Source organism: Ranitomeya variabilis, chromosome 2 (genome assembly GCF_051348905.1).
Source record: "Ranitomeya variabilis isolate aRanVar5 chromosome 2, aRanVar5.hap1, whole genome shotgun sequence".
NCBI lineage: Eukaryota > Metazoa > Chordata > Amphibia > Anura > Dendrobatidae > Ranitomeya > Ranitomeya variabilis.
In genome coordinates this window covers 1,017,327,835-1,017,351,055 of record NC_135233.1, presented here as the reverse complement: position 1 = coordinate 1,017,351,055, position 23,221 = coordinate 1,017,327,835, and the positions used below count along the sequence as shown (strand labels likewise).

Genomic DNA, 23,221 nt, shown 5'->3' with positions numbered 1-23,221 from the left:
TTATGTGGCTATATGTGTCAGTGGCTATAAACACATATTGCTAAGGAAAATAAAAACACACAAAGATTCCCAAATAATCAGTCTCTTTACAACATATAACCAGATAGTAATGTATGTGTAATCTCGGTAAATGCAAAAGATCTCACCTCACTTTCTAGGAAGAAAAGTACCAGCATTTTGACAAGGTTTCCGTTCGGACTGCTACGTCCTCTTCTTTTAGCCAATGCTTCTTCAGCTTGGGGGTCATGTCTACTAAATAACCTAAGAAAAAGTAAAGTTCTCAAATTAATATACCAACAATTTAAAAAAAAAAAAAGTTTAAAGATGAAAAATAAAAAAAAAAGTTTAGACTTCCTTATTACCGTAATTAATTTAACAGAAAAAAAAATCTAAATGTTTTACAAGAAGTTTATACATTTTCTACAAGCTGTATTTTTTTTTTTTTTTTTTTTTAGGAAAAAGGCACACCCACACCAGGTTGTACTTGTAAAGTTTGTGGTTAATATTTGCCAAGGAAAACAAAAGAAAGAAAAAAGAAAATGGAGAAAAAGCTGTGGGTGAATTTGCTTAACCTCATCACCCCTCGGCTATTTTCGCTTTTTTTCTTCCCCTTCTTCCAAGAGCTATAACTTTTTTATTCTTTTGTCCACATAATTGTACTTTTGAGTGACACCCATTGATTTGATTTTATCATACACTGTACTGGAAAACAGGGAAAAAATTCCAAGTGCATGGAAATGGCTAAAAAAGTGCAATTCCACAATTCTTTTTTGATTTCCCATGTTCGGCATTTGGTAATACGATTCTCCATGTCTGTACAATTGTGTAAATACTAAACATGTATTGTTATTTTTATTTAAGTGCTGAAGAAAGAAATCTGTATTAAAAAAATGCTTGTGCTGCCATATTCATAGACCCGAAATGGTTTCAATTTTGGGGGTCTGGGTGAGGGCTTAATTTTTTGCCCCCTGAGCTGACGTTTTTATTGATACATTTTGGGCTAGATGCAATGTTTTGATTGCCTGTTACTGTATTTTATTGCAACGTCATTAGCCAAAAAAAAAAAAAAGAAAAAAGAAAATCCGGCAAATTTCTTTTTTTGTTACTCCGTTTACTGATGGGATTAATTTATATTTTAATTGATTGGATTTTTATGAATGCAGTGATACCAAATGTGTATTACTTTGTTTTATTGGGGCAAAATGCAGGTGATTTGAATTTCTTTATTTTCTTTGTTCACTTTTTACTGTATTTAATAGTCCTCTTAGGGGACTTACAGCTCAGATCATCTGATTGTAATGACATGACATGGGGGTCATCAGCAGACCCCTGGCTATCATGAGAACCCATTGGCGCACCGCAATCATGTCATGGGTGTGCCGATGGGAACATGCCCCTGACGGCATGTGTTAAATGCCGGTGTCAAGAACCGACAACGGGATTTACCAGTGTGAAGGAAATATAAACTCAATAAGGCAAGTCATAACAGCAGTAGAGTTACATTTAGTTGACAAAAGGGTGAAACTGGATAGAACGGTACTATAAGCACAAAGGATACAGCATCTGCCTGCTCTTATGCAGGACTTAGGACCATAGGGGTAAGCTAAAGGGAGCAAACAGTGCTGTGAAAAATGCAGCTTCACTGAGCTTTAGAGGGGGTTAGCAAATAGTCTGTACTAGCCAGAATATAGGCTATAGGATATGGGAAATCACACAGTAGCCAATCACAAACAGCAACTTTAAAATGTGCCAATCCAGGTTATCCTGAATATATGAGCCTATGGTCCAGACTATAAAAAGCTGGGTTACACATAGAGAAGCATTCACATGTGGGGGCAGCCTGGACAGCTAATGTGCTCCATGATTCACTTCTTCCTCTCTCACGAATCAGGATAACTGCAGACCGAAACGTTTTAGTATATGTGCACATGTAGGAAAAGAGGTGCATTATTTTCTGAACAAAATTTGCATCTCCTGGCAGAATCTGCAGCTGCAGATTTACCGCGGTTTTTATACGGAACTGATGCGGATTTTCTGCGTTTTTTGCCCCTCGGATTTTTATCATGGAGGGGGTGCAGAAACGCTGCAGATCTGCACAAAAGTAGTGACATGCACTTCTTTGAAATCCACAGCAATTCCGCACTGATTTTTCCGCACCATCTGCACAGCTTTTTTTTTATCCCATTGGTTTACATTGTACTGTACATCACAGTGCGGATCTGCAGCGTTTCTGAGCGGAAAAATCCACTGCGGTTCTGCAGCAAATCCGCATCATGTGCACATAGTCTTAGATATTATCTGTTTTTGCTCCCTTTTTATTCTATAACTGTTTTGCATATTAGTAAGTCCTTGTATTTTTACCTTTTTATACATATTTATTGTAAGCATTGTATGTTTTTATATTAAAACTTAAGGGGTTATACTAGTTTTTTTAGTGACTAATAAAGATTTAATTAGTACATTTTACATAAATATATAATGTCATGCTCCCACTAACTTCTTGTGCAGAAATTCCCCGGCTGCGACAGCAACAGGCCGATGAGCGGAATAGACCAAGTGGTAGACATTCTCGCAGTCTTCATTGGAGAGGGCCTCTTCACTGCCACTGAAATATCAAGCAATGCAGGATCAGAGCTGTGCGCTCACCGGAAAACATCACAGACCACAACGTGGAAAACTGCTCTACGCCGATCCCTCTGCTCAAACCCACGGAGGATTGGTGTCCACACGATACAAGATCTGGCTAACAAAGTACCTAGAACCTTCATTTCATATTTGGAAGAAACTTTTTATAGGATTTTTAGCAAAACAAACCAGTGCAAGGTGCTTGTAATGATGTCATAAAAGTCTTAAATGTCTTAAAAACCGGTCAGGAAAGTTGTGCAATTATGGAAATCACAGGATGGACAGAAATATCACTGATCTACAAATGATGGAAAAATGGAAACAAAATCTCAAAAATATCTCTATTTATTCAGTATTAAGTATGACCAACACAGAAATCTCCACACTTAAGAGTCGTGGCTGCAGTCAAGATTACATGGTTGTTCGAGAGTCCTTTTGCCCAAGTGCAAATCATCAAGATCCCCTGCTGGCAGCTCCCTTCACAACAGTCAAGGAATGACATCCCAGAGAAAAGGCAGTACCGCTCACAGATCGCATACTAAGGAGGGCATGGGTTTGTATTTCTACAAGTATCAGCAATTCATCCGTCAGTATTTTTTTTCACACACACAATGATTACACAGTGAGAACACCAATTTAAAAAATAAAAAATAAACATTAAGTCCAAATACATTGACTACTAATAACTCAGCAACAGAAATGTGAGAAAAAGACCTAAAAAACCCACATTTAATTATATCTTGTGCCTGGTTCAACATGAAAATTTGGTGAAACGTCCTCTCTAAATTCATCTCACACAGCTTTACTATAGGTGAATTTACAATTACTGCAGATTATACAAGTCACAAGGGCAAGTGTGGAAGTTTTACTGCAGTCTTATGTAAAACTACACATACAGGGTGGCCTCAGTGGTTAGCCCCACACGGCGGCTCAGTGGTTAGCCCCACACGGCGGCTCAGTGGTTAGCCCCAATTCAGGCCAACATCTGCAAGGAGTCTGTGTGATTTGTTATCATTTTTTTTTTTCTGGGGGTACTCCGGTTTACTCCCACACTCCAAAGACATACTAATAGGAAAATTAGATTGTGAGAGCCCCAATGGGGACAGTGGTGCTGCTGCATTTAACCCCTTAATGATTGAGCCAATTTTCACCTTCGTGACCTGGCCAAATATTCACCAGTGTCACTTTGCGAGGTAATAACTCTGGAACGCTTCACTGGATCCCACTGATTCTGGGATTGTATTACCGTGACATTCTACTTCAGTTTGAGTTTGTTAATTTTGGCGAAAATGTCAGTTTTCAATTTAATCTTTATAACTTTGTTCTGATTACAATGATATCAGATTTATATAGTTTTTTTGTTTTGCTGCTATCACACACTAAAAATGTTTTTGTTTTTTTTCAAACAAAGATTTTCACTGCTATTTTCTTAGAGCTGTACATTTTTTATTTTTTGGGTGAACAGAGCTGTTTTGTGGCTTATTTTTTGCAAGAAAAGTTGGAGATTTATTTGGTACCATATTGGGGCACACAACGTTATTTAATTTTAATCAGATTTTTCGGACACAGAATGAATAAAAAACAGTAAAAACAATAACTGAATTGCTGTTTTTACTTACTGACAGTCAGTAAGCCTGTGCTTATAGCTGGTTCTCACAGGCCACCGTAATCTGGGGTCATTATATGATCTCAGGGTACCATGGCAACAATCGGCACCGGCGATTATAATCTCGGGGATATGCAAAGAGTGTTGATCCTGACACCGGGGGTCTTTCAACCTCAGATTCCACTGTCACGATTGAAATCTGTATTTAAGGGGCTTATTGGGCCATCCACAGGAATTTAAACTGCAGGGTGGAGCTATACTCTTATTCCTCCGCGCCTTTAAAAAGTGCCGCTGAGGAACAAGGCACCTTAGTGACCAATGAAAGGCGTACCGGAGGTTATTGTGTAATTAATGGCGCTATATTCCAGTTAGTGAATAAAACAAACACTACAGATTCTTCATCCAGATTGAAGATCTACAGTGAATTACAATAGTAACCATGGGAAATTTATCAAGGTAAATGTGGCTTAATTATGGTGCAAAATGTGTGCCAAAAAAGACTGACGCACATTATTCATTTTAGGCCGGTTTCACACGTCCAGATAATTCCGGTACTGGAGAAAACGGTACCGGAGGTATCCGTGTCCGTGTGCTCAGGTGGCACATCAGTGTGGCACACGTGCGGCAGCCATGTGCCGCCTGAGGACCACACGGACAGTGGTAAGCGTTGTCCCCTGCTTGTGGTGCTGAAGCCGGCATTCATCCCTTCTGTCCTGCTCGGCTGAAAGCAGCGCTTGCAGGAGAGAAGGGATGAAAGAGCAAGTTTTTTTTTGTTTAAAATAAAGTTTTGTGGTCACCTCCCGCCTCCCACCCACCGGGCGCCCGCCCGCTTGCAGAGAAATACTCACCCAGCTCCCGCGATGCCTCCTCTCAGCGCCGGCAGCTTGTCCTGTGTGAGCGGTCACGTGGTACCGCTCATTACAGTGATGAATATGCGCATATTCATCACTGTAATGAGCGGTGCCACGTGACCGCTCACACAGGACAAGCTGCCGATGCTGAGAGGAGACATCGCGGGAGCTGGGTGAGTATTTCTCTGCAAACGGGCGTGCGCACGGGGGATGGGAGGCGGGAGGTGACCCCCAAACTTTATTTTTAACAAAAAAAAAAAAACTTGATTTTTCATCTCTTCTCTCCTGCAGGGGAGAAGAGATGAATGCTGCCTTCAGCACCACACGCAGGGGGGACAGCGCTTACTGTAGCGCTGTTTCTCCTACCGCGGTACGTGCACACAGAGGAGAGTGCACACTACTCTCCGTGTGCGGGACGCTTTGTGGACCGTGCTGTCGCAGATAAGCAGACATGTCTCCGTGTTTTCAACATGGACACACGGTCCGTGAAAACAGGGAGACGTGCATAGACCCATTCATTTGAATCGGACTACGTGTGTCAGTGTCTCCGGTATGTGAAAAAACTGTCAGTACACGTACCGGAGACACTGACATGTGAAAGAGGCCTTAGACAGTTTTTGCTTCTCACTAACAAAGTGATGTGGCCTCATGGAAAAGGAGTGAGGCCCAGTCGAAAAAAGTGAGTCCTAGCACGCAACACAGGGCATCAAAAGATGCACTTACCTCATGGCGCACATTTCTGGCATAAACCATAGTGTAAACTTACACTGGACAGTCTCAAAACATGCCAGCTTTAAAAAAACAGCATCTACCACTTAAAGGGGTATTCCCGTCTCCAAGATCCTATCCCAATAATCAGTAGGTGCAATAATAATATTAGCAAACATCTCCTATTAGAAATGTAGTTTACTTTTATTGACTTGCTATGTCTCTTTCCTCATGTGCAGAAATTGTAAGACCTTAGGTTTCCATGGCTACAACCACTAGCAACTAGCGAACTGTCAATATATCAGTGGTCGTAACCATGGATACCTAAGGTCCTGAAATTACTGCACATGAGGAAAGCGACATAGCGAATCAAAAATCTATACAAATTTCAAATTGGAGTATTTGTATTATTATTATTACACCTACTACATATTGGGGTAGGATCTTGGAGATGGGAATACCCCTTTAAATTATAAGTTAAGAGGTCTTTGTAACCATGGATCCAGACTCGGACTGATGGCGACTGCTCCAGAATAATGTCACTTTCTCAATAAATTAAAACTTGGATACTTCTAATTGATGACACTTATGTCTTACACAAATTATAGAGTACGTCAACAAAACCCCCAAAGTTATTACCCAAGGTTTTACATTCCCTTTTTTTTGTTTGTCCGTTCTATTTAATTTTCCTTTTATATTTGTTCTTTCCAGCTACAATTAATAAGTCAAGGATATTGTATTAATATTATTTACATTGATATACTTCCCCCTGCGAGGGGATCCTTGTACTTCATATTCCATGTCATTCGTGTTATTCTGATAATATCTGCAATAAAATTGTTGAAACTAAATCATAAGTTAAGCGGATTTTAAAACGGTCTAGTCTAAGTTTGCACTCAGCCACAAGTACAAGTCACAAGAGGAGAAAATCCTAACGAATGGTAAAAGGCCCTAAAGGTCCCATATTAGAAGTGGAGCGAGTCTGAGTATTTTCCTATAAGGCGGTATAATACAGAAGATAGGTAAGGTGCACAGGACAACGTACTGGAGGATCAGAGTGACTAGTCGGATCGCTTCAACCGCTACATCGTATTCTTTGTCCAGGGTCATGGAAACAATTCGGTCCTGAAAAATAAAGAAATTAGCACTCAATTCCTTTGCTGGTCAAATGTTCATGGAACAGAAAGTATGGAAACAAGAAGGGAATATGTTGCTCTCTGGGTTCTGAAAGATCACACCAGAAGCCAGAGAAAAAGTGTCACTGGGAGAATCCGTGAAATTTCTACTGAGTTTCTGGCTAGATAGTAACCAGAAGAGTATGAAAGATACAAATGACAAGACCACTAAAGCTGAAAAGACGAAGGACATAGCCTGCAATCCCAACAAAGTCCAATAGAGGGCACTGGAGTCCATCATGTGAATAAAAAATAAAAAACCATTGATTGGGACAGTGTGGGACAACAATGCCTCTGTCATTCTGCCATGCCCGGGCTCTGGAGCAATGACCGCTCACAGTAAATAGCAGCAGAAATGGAATTACTACACCAACATTATGCATGTAAAAAGACTAAAAGACTAACTTTATTGAATAAATGTCTTCTCCACACAATAATAGCATAGATTTAGCATGTGTGCTACAATAATATTGCCACAGCTTTGTTTAGTTTAGAGCCACGGGTAATGCAAAGACTCGGGGAGAGGCGGTCTGCGGGGAGACCATACTAAAGGTACCGTCACACTAAACGATATCGCTAGCGATCCGTGACGTTGCAGCGTCCTGGCTAGCGATATCGTTGTGTTTGACACGCAGCAGCGATCAGGATCCTGCTGTGATATCGCTGGTCGTTGATTAAAGTTCAGAACTTTATTTGGTCGTCAGATCGCCGTGTATCGTTGTGTTTGACAGCAAAAGCAACGATGCCAGCGATGTTTTACACTGGTAACCAGGGTAAATATCGGGTTATTAAGCGCAGGGCCGCGCTTAGTAACCCGATGTATACCCTGGTTACCAGCATAAAAGTAAAAAAAACCAAACAGTACATACTTAACTTCCGCTGTCTGTCCCCCGGCGCTGTGCTTCTCTGCATTGTGTAAGTGCCAGCCGGAAAGCAGGGCACAGCGGTGACGTCACCGCTCTCTTTCCGGCCGCTGTGCTTACACAGTGCAGAGAAGCACAGCGCCGGGGGACAGACAGCGGAAGGTAAGTATGTACTGTTTGTTTTTTTTTACTTTTACGCTGGTAACCAGGGTAAACATCGGGTTACTAAGCACAGCCCTGCGCTTAGTAACCCGATGTTTACCCTGGTTACCCGGGGACCTCTGCATCGTTGGTCGCTGGAGAGCTGTCTGTGTGACAGCTCCCCAGCGACCAAACAGCGACGCTGCAGCGATCGTTGTCTGGATCGCTGCAGCGTCGCTAAATGTGACGGTACCTTAAGGCGTTCTGCGGGGAGACCATACTAAGGCGGTCTGCGGGGAGACCATAGTAAGGCGCTCTGCGGGGAGACCATACTAAGGCGCTCTGCGGGGAGACCATACTAAGGCGCTCTGCGGGGAGACCATACTAAGGCGGTCAGATAGGGAGACCATACTAAGGCGGTCTGCGGAGAAACCATACCAAGGCGGTCTGCGGAGAGACCATACCAAGGCGGTCTGCGGAGAGACCATACCAAGGCGGTCTGCGGAGAGACCATACCAAGGCGGTCTGCGGAGAGACCATACCAAGGCGATCTGCGGAGAGACCATACCAAGGCGGTCTGCGGAGAGACCATACCAAGGCGGTCTGCGGAGAGACCATACCAAGGCGGTCTGCGGAGAGACCATACCAAGGCGGTCTGCGGAGAGACCATACCAAGGCGGTCTGCGGAGAGACCATACCAAGGCGGTCTGCGGAGAGACCATACCAAGGCGGTCTGCGGAGAGACCATACCAAGGCGGTCTGCGGAGAGACCATACCAAGGCGGTCTGCGGAGAGACCATACCAAGGCGGTCTGCGGAGAGACCATACCAAGGCGGTCTGCGGAGAGACCATACCAAGGCGGTCTGCGGAGAGACCATACCAAGGCGGTCTGCGGAGAGACCATACCAAGGCGGTCTGCGGAGAGACCATACCAAGGCGGTCTGCGGAGAGACCATACCAAGGCGGTCTGCGGAGAGACCATACCAAGGCGGTCTGCGGAGAGACCATACCAAGGCGGTCTGCGGAGAGACCATACCAAGGCGGTCTGCGGAGAGACCATACCAAGGCGGTCTGCGGAGAGACCATACCAAGGCGGTCTGCGGAGAGACCATACCAAGGCGGTCTGCGGAGAGACCATACCAAGGCGGTCTGCGGAGAGACCATACCAAGGCGGTCTGCGGAGAGACCATACCAAGGCGGTCTGCGGAGAGACCATACCAAGGCGGTCTGCGGAGAGACCATACCAAGGCGGTCTGCGGAGAGACCATACCAAGGCGGTCTGCGGAGAGACCATACCAAGGCGGTCTGCGGAGAGACCATACCAAGGCGGTCTGCGGAGAGACCATACCAAGGCGGTCTGCGGAGAGACCATACCAAGGCGGTCTGCGGAGAGACCATACCAAGGCGGTCTGCGGAGAGACCATACCAAGGCGGTCTGCGGAGAGACCATACCAAGGCGGTCTGCGGAGAGACCATACCAAGGCGGTCTGCGGAGAGACCATACCAAGGCGGTCTGCGGAGAGACCATACCAAGGCGGTCTGCGGAGAGACCATACCAAGGCGGTCTGCGGAGAGACCATACCAAGGCGGTCTGCGGAGAGACCATACCAAGGCGGTCTGCGGAGAGACCATACCAAGGCGGTCTGCGGAGAGACCATACCAAGGCGGTCTGCGGAGAGACCATACCAAGGCGGTCTGCGGAGAGACCATACCAAGGCGGTCTGCGGAGAGACCATACCAAGGCGGTCTGCGGAGAGACCATACCAAGGCGGTCTGCGGAGAGACCATACCAAGGCGGTCTGCGGAGAGACCATACCAAGGCGGTCTGCGGAGAGACCATACCAAGGCGGTCTGCGGAGAGACCATACCAAGGCGGTCTGCGGAGAGACCATACCAAGGCGGTCTGCGGAGAGACCATACCAAGGCGGTCTGCGGAGAGACCATACCAAGGCGGTCTGCGGAGAGACCATACCAAGGCGGTCTGCGGAGAGACCATACCAAGGCGGTCTGCGGAGAGACCATACCAAGGCGGTCTGCGGAGAGACCATACCAAGGCGGTCTGCGGAGAGACCATACCAAGGCGGTCTGCGGAGAGACCATACCAAGGCGGTCTGCGGAGAGACCATACCAAGGCGGTCTGCGGAGAGACCATACCAAGGCGGTCTGCGGAGAGACCATACCAAGGCGGTCTGCGGAGAGACCATACCAAGGCGGTCTGCGGAGAGACCATACCAAGGCGGTCTGCGGAGAGACCATACCAAGGCGGTCTGCGGAGAGACCATACCAAGGCGGTCTGCGGAGAGACCATACCAAGGCGGTCTGCGGAGAGACCATACCAAGGCGGTCTGCGGAGAGACCATACCAAGGCGGTCTGCGGAGAGACCATACCAAGGCGGTCTGCGGAGAGACCATACCAAGGCGGTCTGCGGAGAGACCATACCAAGGCGGTCTGCGGAGAGACCATACCAAGGCGGTCTGCGGAGAGACCATACCAAGGCGGTCTGCGGAGAGACCATACCAAGGCGGTCTGCGGAGAGACCATACCAAGGCGGTCTGCGGAGAGACCATACCAAGGCGGTCTGCGGAGAGACCATACCAAGGCGGTCTGCGGAGAGACCATACCAAGGCGGTCTGCGGAGAGACCATACCAAGGCGGTCTGCGGAGAGACCATACCAAGGCGGTCTGCGGAGAGACCATACCAAGGCGGTCTGCGGAGAGACCATACCAAGGCGGTCTGCGGAGAGACCATACCAAGGCGGTCTGCGGAGAGACCATACCAAGGCGGTCTGCGGAGAGACCATACCAAGGCGGTCTGCGGAGAGACCATACCAAGGCGGTCTGCGGAGAGACCATACCAAGGCGGTCTGCGGAGAGACCATACCAAGGCGGTCTGCGGAGAGACCATACCAAGGCGGTCTGCGGAGAGACCATACCAAGGCGGTCTGCGGAGAGACCATACCAAGGCGGTCTGCGGAGAGACCATACCAAGGCGGTCTGCGGAGAGACCATACCAAGGCGGTCTGCGGAGAGACCATACCAAGGCGGTCTGCGGAGAGACCATACCAAGGCGGTCTGCGGAGAGACCATACCAAGGCGGTCTGCGGAGAGACCATACCAAGGCGGTCTGCGGAGAGACCATACCAAGGCGGTCTGCGGAGAGACCATACCAAGGCGGTCTGCGGAGAGACCATACCAAGGCGCTCTGCGGGGAGACCATACCAAGGCGCTCTGCGGGGAGACCATACCAAGGCGCTCTGCGGGGAGACCATACCAAGGCGCTCTGCGGGGAGACCATACCAAGGCGCTCTGCGGGGAGACCATACCAAGGCGCTCTGCGGGGAGACCATACTAAGGCGCTCTGCGGGGAGACCATACTAAGGCGCTCTGTGGGGAGACCATACTAAGGCGCTCTGTGGGGAGACCATACTAAGGCGCTCTGTGGGGAGACCATACTAAGGCGCTCTGCGGGGAGACCATACTAAGGCGGTCTGCGGGGAGACCATTCTAAGGCGGTCTGCGGGGAGACCATACTAAGGCGGTCTGCGGGGAGACCAATCTAAGGCGGTCTGCGGGGAGACCAATCTAAGGCGGTCTGCGGGGAGACGTACCTTGAACCTGTTGGTGAAGAGCTCCAGCTTGGGGAACAGCTCCCTGTTGGTGTACAGGCTCTGCAGGGCTTTCAGGCACTTCAGCCTCACTTCTCCTTGCTACATAAGAAACACAGAAACAAGAAAACGTGAAGCCTCGGCCAGCACACAGACATCCCCTGCACATACCTGAATAAAGTTAGCAACACTTATTAACAAGCCTAAAAGGCAGATTGATTTTTTTCTTTATAACTCACTATTGGGCCATTAATCTCTGCTCCTTCCACCGTCCACATTACAGGTCATTTTCAGATGTCAGACATTCAAGTCATGACAAGTAATTTGTGGCACAATTTATACATTGGTTGTTTTTATTCTGGCTTATCCCAAGTCAGTCGCTAGATTCCCTTTTGAAAAATGTCCTTTAAGGTGGGCAGTGTATTGGAGTAAGAGGCCCCTGGTTGGTAACGCTCGCACACTTCTCAATTAGGCGAGTCTTATTAGCACACCCGTGCCTCGTCACAAATCCTAGTCCGGTCTCTGCCAGAGTAGCGGGTCTCCCACGCTCCATTGCGCCGCCGTGTCCCCCATTTTGCCAGAACTGACCGAAACTTATGCAGCATCTATAGTAAAAGATAGAATGTTTAAAAATAATAAAAAAAAATAAAAAAATGGTTATACTCACCCTCTGCAGAGAGCCGATCTCAGCGGCGTCCGTTCCTATAGATGCCGGTGTGGTTCAGGACCTTCGATGACGTCGCGGCTTGTGATTGGTTGCGTGAGTCACATGAGCGGTCACGCGACCAATCACAAGACAGCGACGTCATCACAGGTCCTGAACCACACCATCTATAGGAACGGAAGAGAGAGCATGCACGGGAGAGGCGGGAACACTTCGGGGGCCATCAGAGGGTGAGTATATCACTATTTTTTATTTTAATTCTTTTTTTTTTACCAATTATATGGTGCCCAGTCCGTGGAGGAGAGTCTCCTCTCCTCCACCCTGGGTACCAACCGCACATGATCTGCTTGCTTCCCGCATGGTGTGCACAGCCCCGTGCGGGAAGTAAGCAGATCAATGCACTCCTAGGTGTGCGGAATTCCCGCAATTCCGCATTTTAATGAACATGTTGCTTTTTTTTTCCGCGATGCGATTTTTTCGCGGAAAAAAATGCAACATTTGCACAAAAAATGCAGAATACCCTGTAAATAATAGGAGGCATATGTAAGCGTTTTTTTCTCGTTTTTATAGCGAAAAAAACGCGAAAAATCCTGAAAGTGTGCACATGGCCTTAGTGACAGAGCCAATTTGATACTTAATGACCGGGCCAATTTTAACACTTCTGACCACTGTCACTTTATGAGGTTATAGCTCTGGAATGTTTCAACGTATCCCACTGATTCGGAGACTGTGTTTTGTGACATTGTACTTCATGGTAGTGGTAAAAAAAATTTGATATGACTTGAATTTAGTTATGGAAAAAAAAAACGGAAATTTGGTAAAAACTTTGAACATTTTGCAATTTTTAAACTTTTAATTTTGTGCCCTTAATGTCCATGAAGGGCAGTGTCCTTCATTGGATGTCTTCCCCTGTTTAGTGGGGGCTCCGGCGATGAGCCCGCACCTTTTCCAGCACATGACAGCTGATCTGATCACCTGACATGTGCACCTAACAGCCACGGGTGGAATTGCGATCTACCCGCGGCTGTTAACATGGTAAACACCGCTGTCAAACTGACAGCGGCATTTAACATGCAAGCGCAGGAAGCGCGTCACTACCTCCTCCCATGGGCGCCCGTGTCACATGACCACGGGTCGCTGATGGGTTGGCATGACAACCCAGGGGGTAAGCAGGAGACCCCTGTGGTTGTCACAGCCGGATAGCCATGAGCGCCTTCCAGGTGTCCGCGCTCATAGCAAGTGAGCTTTTTTGCTACATAGAGCAGGGCTGGATGATTGCAGCTTCTAGTCTTCTAGACAATTGAAGCAAGTAAAAAAAAAATGTTTTTAAAAATATTAAAAAATAAAAAAATATATAAAACAATTCCAATCACCCAACTTTTAAAATAAGAAAAAAAAATACACATAAATCGCCCGATCAATATATAAAAATAATTAATCCAATAGGTAAACATAGCAAGAAAAAAAAATCGAAACACCAAAATTACATTTTCTTGGTCACTGCAACATTGCAATACAATGCAATAACGGGTGAGATCAAAAGATCATATATACACCAAAATGTTATCAATAAAAACATCAGATCGGAGCGCAAAAAAATAAGCCCTCACCCAACCCCAGATTCTGAAAAATGGAGACGCTATGGGTCTCTGAAAATGGCAACATTTTTTTTTTATTATTATTTATTTTATTTTTTTTTAATTTGGAATTTTTTTTCACCACAAATAAAAAAAGAACCTAGACATGTTTGATGTCTGGGAACTCGTAATGACCTGAAGAATCATAATGGCAGATCAGTTTTAGCATTTAGTGAACATGGTAAAAAAAAAAAAAAAAAAAAAAAAAAAAAATTGTGGAATTGCACTTTTTTTTGCAATTTTACTGCATTTGGATTTTTTTTTTCCTGTTTCCAGTACATAATATGGCAAAAAAAAGTCAATGGGGCCATTCAAAAGTACAACTCCTCCCTCATAAAACAAGCCCTCACATGGCCATATTGACAGAAAAATAAAAATGTTATGGTCGAGGGAAGAAGGGGAGCAAAAATAAAAATGCAAAAATGGAAATACCCCTAATCCCTAAGTGGTTAAATCAGAGTGGTGTCACACAAAGTAGTTAATAAAAAGTAACTAAATAATAATATTTTCCACGTCTACTTTACATCAGCACAATTTGGAAACAATTATTATTTTTTTTTATTGTTAGGACATTGTAAGAGTGATTTCTCATTTTTCCAACAAAATTTACAAAAACCATTTTTTTTTATTTTTTAAGGACCACTTCACATTTGAAGTGAGTGGGGTTTTTTTGGTGGGGGGTTGGTGTCAGTATGACAGAAAATACCCCAACCTGACACCATTCTAAAAAAAATAAAAAACTGCATTCATCAAGGTGCTCAAAACCACATTCAAGAAGTTTATTAACCCTTTAGGTGCTTCACGAGAACCAAAACAATGTGGAAGAAAAAAATTAGCATTTTACTTATTTCACAAAAAAAAAATTACTTTTAAAAGGGTATCAGGAGAAAATGGACCACAAAACAACATTTTTTGTGCAATTTCTCCTGAGTCCGCTGATACGCCGTATGTGGGGGAAATCCACTGTTTGGGGGTGCATGGCAGGGCTCAGAAGAGAGGGAGCACCATTTAACTTATCTCCTATGATCTCCTTAAGTATGCTAGATCATAACAGACGAGAGAGAAATAAATGGGAAACCTTTGTGTGTGGTCGCCGTTATTTGGTGAATAACAGAGATTGCAACACTGGAGATGGAAAAAAACGACCCAAATCTTTTTCTTTGGGGTCTCAGCTACCCCCCAGGAGATTGTCTGACGCTGGGGGGGCGGGCCGCTATAACCTTATTTCTAAGCCCTGAGGAATTAGTCCCTTTAACTGCAGCCGTTAAAAGGCGTTGTCAATATAGTAGCAGTGGGGCACAGTCAGGAAAACTAACGCTCACATGCTGTACTTCTGTCCTGTATACCATCTCAGGAAACAGTGTGGTCTACTACAACTTTCCACATGACTATCTGTGAATGAAGCCCTCCAGACATGCCTGGTGCATATATTTACGAGGCACACACCAGTCCATAAAGGAATGTGAACCAGGTCTCAACTGCAGGCAAAAACCTGGAGAGAAAAAAAAAACCTGAATGGGCACGTTCTGATGCTGCCATCCACCGTACTAGCAATGACCATCTCACCCGATCATGAAGCGTCCACCCAACATATTTCAGATAGCTGTCATTGAGGAAAGCGTCGCTGTACATTTTCATCCAAACCCCGATTTCTTCAATGCAGATTGCTCGGATCTCAGCAATGGCATCCCTATGGGCGAGGAAAAACAAAGAAATAAAAGCACCAAAAACCCTCAAAACACAAATTCTTTGTATGTGGCCATTCCACTAAATTTCAACAATCTTGAAAGTAGCACATTTTGTCACCGCTTTTAACTACAACAAATTCTACAAAACTATGAGAATCAATATGATCTCTGGAGGTTGTACGGAGTGGGGGTGGACAAGAACAGACGGGGGTCCTTCTACCATTTGTGTGTAGGTAAGGCGATGGATGGGACAAGCTGCAACTTCTTGAGGGCTTATTTTTCGTGCAGCAAGCTGTCTTTAGGAATAACATTTTGGTGTACGCATGACTTGATTATTTTTATTGCAATTTGGGAAGGGGTGGGGCAACTAGCAAAAATTGCAATACTGGCATTTAAATTTTTTCTGTTTTACTGTGCTTACTATTTGGGTTAATTTTAGATATTCCTAGCTTAGACTTACAGAGGTAGTAAAATCAAATGTTAATTTTTTTTTATTATTCCTCTGGGTCTTTTAACTGCATAAAGGAGGGCGATTCAACCCAACATGTATTAAAAAAAAAAAATTAATCTAAGAACTTCTTTTATATTAAAGGGGTTGTCCAGCCTTCGGGTACAAGTCTGCAGTCACTCTGTGTGACTGCAGACATGTGAATCTTCACAGTGTACACACTGCGAAAATTCTCCGAACTATGCAATTTGTAATTAATTCTGGCCACATTCCGACTAGACTTGTCCGGCCTTGCTCAATACACTTGCAGTGCACGTCTAGTCGACATGTGACTGCATGTATGCAAACCACATAATTACAGTCATGCACCCACTGCCAGGACCAGAGAATCTGTGAGCTGCAAGGACTCAAGTCTGCAGTCACAAAGTGACACACTATCTATAAACAGAGAGATGATGAAAGAGCACTTAGCTAATTTAAATTAATTTAATCTCCTAGTCCAGATAAATTACATTCTAGGGTACTGAAAGAGTTAGAGGAAATTGCAGAACCACTAGCCAGAATCTTTGAAAAATCCTGGAAAACAGAAGATAAGAGTAGGGAAAATGTTGTCCCTATCTTCAAATAAAAAAGATGGAAAGATGAAGCCAGGAAATTACAGGCTAGTGAGCCTTACTTCTATACCAGGAAAGATCTTTGAACAAATTATTAACCCCTTCACGCCGCAGCTTTTTCGTTTTTGTGCTTTTCGCTCCCCTTCCTCCCAGAGCCATAACGTTTTTTTCTTTTTCCGTCAATATGGCCATGTGAGGGCTTGTTTTTTGCAGGACGAGTTGTACTTTTGAACAACACCATTGTTTTTACCATATTGTCTACTCAAAAATGGGAGAGAAAAAATTCCAAGTGCTGTGAAATTGCAAAGTAAGTACAATTCCGCAACTTTTTTTGGATTTTGTTTTTTACCATGTACACCAAATGCTAAAACTGACCTGCCATTATGATTCTCCAGGTCATTGCAAGATTGTAGATAAAAAACAAACTTTACAGGTTTGGTATTTAAATGGTGAAAAAAAAATCCAATGCTTGTTTAAAAAAAATTGCGCCATTTTCCGAGATCCGTAGCGTCTCCATTTTTTGTGATCTGGGGGTGTGTGAGGGCTTAGGTTTAGCGTGCCGAGCTGATGATTGTAATGATACCCATTTTGGTGTGTATGATACTTTGATCACCCGTTATTGCATTTTAATGCAAATGTTGCGGCGTAAGTCTTTTTACAGCTTGATAGATCGGGCGATTCTGAATGCGGCGATACCAAATATGTTTAGGTTTTATTTTTTTTATTGTTTTATTTTGAATGGGACGAAAGGGGAGGTGATTTGATCTTTTATAATTTTTTTTTTTTTTGTTGCATGCTTCAATAGTCTAAACAGTTTAAATAGTTTAAAACATTTGACATGTGCAGGGAAAGATGTGGGCTCAGCGTCAGAGCTCACATCAAAGGGAGAGACGACATGCGCCGTACATGTACAGCACATGTTGTGAAGGAGTTAAACAGCAAGTATGTAAGCACTTGGATAAGAATACAGTCATTAATCAGAGCCAGGGTTTGTACCAAACAAGTCATCCCAGACTAATCTAATTTCCTTCTATGATGGAATCACTGACTGGGTGGTTCAAGGAAATGCAGTATAGTATATCTCGACTTCAGCAAAGTATTTGATAAAGTATCTCATACTATTCTTACTGATAAAAAGGAGTATAAATGGGATTGACAAGGCTTTGGTTAGGTGGATTCATTAATTGGCTCAGTGATCGTACGCAAAGAGAGTAATAAATGGTTGCACATCCAATTGGAAAAGTGTTTCAAGTGGGGTACCATAAGGCTCTGTCCAGGCCCCAGTATTGTTCAAAATTTTTATAAATGATTTATATAAAGGAACTGACTGTAAACCGATCAAATTTGCAGACAAAACAAAGCTACTAGGGGTAGATAACGATACAGAAGACAGAGAAAGGATTCAGAAGGATCCAGATAAGCTTGAACAATGGGCAGCAACTAATAAAATTATATTTAACAGGGAGAAATGCAAGATTCTACATCTGGGAAAAAAAAACCAAGATGAAAATTACATCTATAGAATGGGAGGAATAGAACTAAGCAACAGCGCGCATTAAAAAGACTTGGGTATACTAATAGATCACAGACTGCAAATTAAGTCAATAGCATGATGCAGCAGCAAATAAGGCAAAACAGTTCTAGCATGCATTAAGAGAAGCATAGAGTCTAAGATCAAGTGAAGTAATTATCTCCCGCTACTCCTCCTTGGCCAGGCCTGATTTGGAATACTGTGTCCAGTATCACCAATGTGTCACCAATGTGTCACCAATGTGTCACCACATTTTAAAAAAAGACATTGAAAAACTTGAGCAAGTTCAGAGAAAAGCTACCAGATGGTGAGGGGATTGCAAAGTATGTCCAACAAGGAACGGTTAAAAGATCTGGAAATGTTTAGCTTGCAGAAAAGAAGGCTAAGAGGAGACTTATTAGCGGTCTACAAATATCTGAAGGGCTGTCACAGTGTAGAAGGACCATCCTTATTCTCATTTGCACATGGAAACACAAGAAGCAATGGAATGAAACTGAAAGGGAGAAGATACAGATTAGCTATTAGAAAAAACTTTTTGATAGTGAGGGTGATCAATGAGTTGAACAGGCTGCCACGTTAGGTGGCGAGTTCTCCTTCAATGGAAGTTTTTCAACAGAGGCTGGAAAGACATCGGTCTGAGAAGGGTTAGTGAATCCTGCATTGAGCAGGGGGTTGGACACAACCTTTAATCCCCTTCCAACTAACATTCTATGATTCTACAATCGTGGCCCGGTTCAGAGGGTCGCCAATGTCAGCACTTTATTTCCTTCTTTATCCTTGGACTCACAGTCAACAAGATGTGCACAGCAATGCCAACCACAGGCAAATCAGAAACTGGCATTGGTATTGCTATGCAAAGAGCTGGTCTCTGCACAGCAATACATTTCTGAAAAAAGCACTGATGCCGGCGGCCCCCTGGACCGGGCCGCAATTGTCAACGGATCTAGTGTGCCTACGGGCCACATGTGCAGAAAGGAAGCAGAGGGAATGGAGGACAGATGAGAAGAATTTTCATATGTGTATGTTGAGAACAGCACAATAGGGGACATTATTACAAGAAGGGGAGCAGAATGGGGAATTAGTAGGCGGTGACCAGGATCAGGCATGAATACAAAAGGAGGAACAGGATGGGGGACCTTACTACAATATGGGTGCCACCTGGATGGGGACCTTACTACAATATGGGTGCCACCTGGATGGGGACCTTACTACAATATGGGTGCCACCTGGATGGGGACCTTACTACAATATGGGTGCCACCTGGATGGGGATCTTACTACAATATGGGTGCCACCTGGATGGGGACCTTACTACAATATGGGTGCCACCTGGATGGGGATCTTACTACAATATGGGTGCCACCTGGATGGGGACCTTACTACAATATGGGTGCCACCTGGATGGGGACCTTACTACAATATGGGTGCCACCTGGATGGGGACCTTACTACAATATGGGTGCCACCTGGATGGGGATCTTACTACAATATGGGTGCCACCTGGATGGGGATCTTACTACAATATGGGTGCCACCTGGATGGGGACCTTACTACAATATGGGTGCCACCTGGATGGGGACCTTACTACAATATGGGTGCCACCTGGATGGGGACCTTACTACAATATGGGTGCCACCTGGATGGGGACCTTACTACAATATGGGTGCCACCTGGATAGGGACCTTAATACAATATGGGTGCCACCTGGATGGGGGACATTACTACAAGATGGAAACCAGGATGAGAGAAATTACTACATAACGTTTGTCAGCATAACTATATGGTGCTAATTTTAAGAAAAAAAAACTGCATGCGGCCAATTAGGGGAAACAATTTTAAAAATGTCCAAAATTTCAAAATACATGAAATAATAATAATGCTGTTTATTTGCAAACTAATGTAAACAAAAATAAGTGCATGTTTGTTATCGCCACATCCATAATGATTCAAGAAATAAAACTACCATAAACCATACGATGAATGGCATTTAAAAAAATAAAAAAGCAAAAATTTTCAAAAAAAATAATCAAAAAAGGTACGGTACAGAGAAAATAAATAAATGGGATCACTAAAAATGTCACTTTGTCCTGCAAAGAATGCAGCCTGTCAAATTCAATTTTTTTTCAATGTGCGGCCCCCTTACACCCAGCCGATTTGGAGACCCCTGCTCTATGGAATGATTTGTTCCTTGGACTGTGAGGCAAGATAAAATTACCAAATGAATGGCAATGGTTACCTTCCTCCAAAAAGAGACAGAAAGTGACCTGTGTGAGCATTATAGGGGTTGCCCACTACTCTCACATACCGTTCTCAATCCCTATGTATACCCCTGGTAAAATAACGAACACTTCTACTCATCTGATGCAGTTCCAGCAGTGTCAACACCGTTGCTCCCAGGAGTTGCGTGACATTTTTATGTCCCATGATCCATCAAAGGCAGGGTGAGTGAAGCCAGAGCCAACTGTCAAATGATCCCTGCAGCCAATGTCATGCAATCCCTGGGAGAGCAAGTGCCAACACCGGATGGGAGCTAAAATGTTATTTTACAAGGGAGAAATAGAAGGTATGGTTTAGGCCGGTTTCACACATCAGTGTCTCCAGTACGTGAGGTGACAGTTTCCTCACGTACCGGAGCCACTGACACACGTAGACCCATTAAAATCAATGCATCTGTGCAGATGTCATTGATTTTTTGCGGACCGTGTCTCCGTGTGCCAAACACGGAGACATGTCAGTGTTCGTGGGAGCGCACGTATTACACGGACCCATTAAAGTCAATGGGTCCGTGTAAAACACGGACCTCACACGGACGTTCTCCGTGTGCGGTCCCTGTGGCGTGCAGGAGACAGCGCTACAGTAAGCGCTGTCTCCCCCACATGGTGCTGAAGCCGCGATTCATATCTTCTGTGCAGCAGTGTTTGCTGCATAGAAGATATGAATAAGTGTTTAAATGAAAGATCTACCTGTCCGCCGCACATCCCCCCCCCCCCCCGCTGTTCAGAAGATACTCACCCGCTCCCACGTTGGCTGTCGCTGCTTCTGGTCTGGCCGCGGCTTCTACTGTATGCGGCCACGTGGGGCCGCTCATTTACAATCATGAATAGTCGGCTCCGCCCCTATGGGAGGTGGAGCCGCCTATTCATGACTGTAAATGAGTGGCCCCACGTGACCGCATACAGTGGAAGCCGCGGCCAGACCAGGAAGGAGCGACAGCCAACGAGGGATGCGGGTGAGTATTTTCAAAACAGCGGGGGGGCGCACAGGGGGTGGGAGGGCGGCGGACACATAGATCTTTCATTTAAACACTATTATTCATATCTTCTATGCAGCAAACGCTGCTGCACAGAAGATATGAATCGCAGCTTCAGCATGATGCAGGGGACAGCGCTAAACTTTAGCGCTGTCTCCTGCACGCTCCGTGAGGTACCCACTCGCCACACGGGCGGCACATGTGTGCCGCACGTATGGCCTACGTGAGCTCGCGGGCACACGGACACGGATAACTCCGGTACCGATTTTTTCCGGTACCGGAATTATCTGGACGTGTGGGACAGCCCTTAAAGAGTGAGGGTGGTGTCTAGATGTAATAAAAATTTCAAGGGCTTATTTAAAAATATGGAAGTAGCGATGCGATGTCCTCAAAGATCACAGGCAGCACATTGCAATGCTTACCCTAGACCCCGCCGGTCTTGACTCCCTGGTTTCCTCTCTTAAAACGGAAACAGAAGTAAATGCCAAAAAAGCCAATAGCTAGCAGACCTCACCACCCAGTGAGTGACTGAGCTGGCATTTTCAGGGTGTGGAGATGTGACCAAACACTGGAGACCATTGGGAAATATATAAGCATGTGAATACCCTATTTATTAAACTGATGGCTGGATCATACATTACAAGCACTTTTCACCATTTACCTTTCTGGTCCCCCTGTTTCCTTGGCCTGGTGAGCAGGGCTCCCGTTCCTTTTGGTATGTGAATTATGTACTTACATTTTAGAGGGGACTTGTACAGACAATAAAGACATAACAGAGTAAAGTGCTGTGGATTATGTTGGCGCTATAGAAATAAAAATTATTATAAGCATTGGGAAGTGTAGCGGAGGGACCATTGGGAGTTAGTATCGCTTACTTTTATTATTTTAAAACCAAACTTGATCATTTTGAGAGAAAAAAAATAAAAATAACTGCAGGATAATCCATTTAGACCATAATTTTACAATTCTGCATGCATCTTACCTGTATCTGTGCACAAAGATGCCTTTGAATATGGAGTTCATCATGTTTTCTATTTCATCCTGGTTTTCTTGAAGCTGTGAACCAAAAAAGTGATATGTTAAAAACCTCTGTGAAATCATCATGGCCAGCAGGATCCCACCGTGGATCAGGCGTGTGAGCAGGGTTGTTTAGAACAAGACCGCAGGGATACCTCTTTCCGTTTCTGAAGCAGCAGTTCCAGCCTCTCGTTGGCTCTTTTTCCAATCATTTTGTTCCTCTCCGTCTCGTACTGTCGCTGCGTGTTGTCCTGGTGAATACTTAAGTTGAGTGCAACGTTCACCAGTGCGGTCATCAGCTTCATGGCTGCACACACAAAAAATAAATAACCTGCTTCATTCACCTATGCTAATCAGAAAATAATAAAAGCCCCCAATATGTTTGTGTAATCCTGTATTGCATCACCAAAAATGATATTATACATATTCTGCTATTTTAATAGAAAGCAAAAGAGGTCATGAAATACATTGTACTAGTGTTACTACACCAGTAAACCATCAGGAAAGTATGTTTCTGCTCAAATATTTTCACTTCACAATGGATCAGAACGGATTGTAGCAGGCTCACTATTTGATCTGAGCAGACCGATAGCTCGTGGGTGTAAGAATGCTTAAAGGTCATTAGAATTACTGATCTCGCTGTGTGCAACTGGAAAATAAAAGGTTAGCCCTAGAGTCACCTTTGCACCTTTTTCTTATTTGCACATGGAAAAACGAGGAGCAATGGAATGAAACTGAAAGGGAGAAGATACGGATTAGATTTTAGAAAAAACTTTTTAACAATGAGGGTGATCAATGA

The 23,221-nt window shown here is 44.5% G+C and overlaps 1 protein-coding gene across 3 annotated transcripts in view; it reads right to left on the bottom strand.

Moving 5' to 3' along the window:
- STAG1 (STAG1 cohesin complex component) overlaps positions 1–23,221 on the bottom strand; it is a 190,854-nt gene that overhangs the window by 23,547 nt on the left and 144,086 nt on the right. For all 3 annotated transcript variants that reach the window (XM_077291303.1, XM_077291304.1, XM_077291306.1), the window contains 7 exons: positions 22,578–22,729; positions 22,388–22,461; positions 15,443–15,566; positions 11,579–11,677; positions 6,836–6,915; positions 2,498–2,605; positions 147–261 (listed from right to left, as the gene is read on the bottom strand). In XM_077291303.1, coding sequence (XP_077147418.1) covers positions 147–261; positions 2,498–2,605; positions 6,836–6,915; positions 11,579–11,677; positions 15,443–15,566; positions 22,388–22,461; positions 22,578–22,729 — 752 coding nt within the window. The remainder of the gene's footprint in view (positions 1–146; positions 262–2,497; positions 2,606–6,835; positions 6,916–11,578; positions 11,678–15,442; positions 15,567–22,387; positions 22,462–22,577; positions 22,730–23,221) is intronic.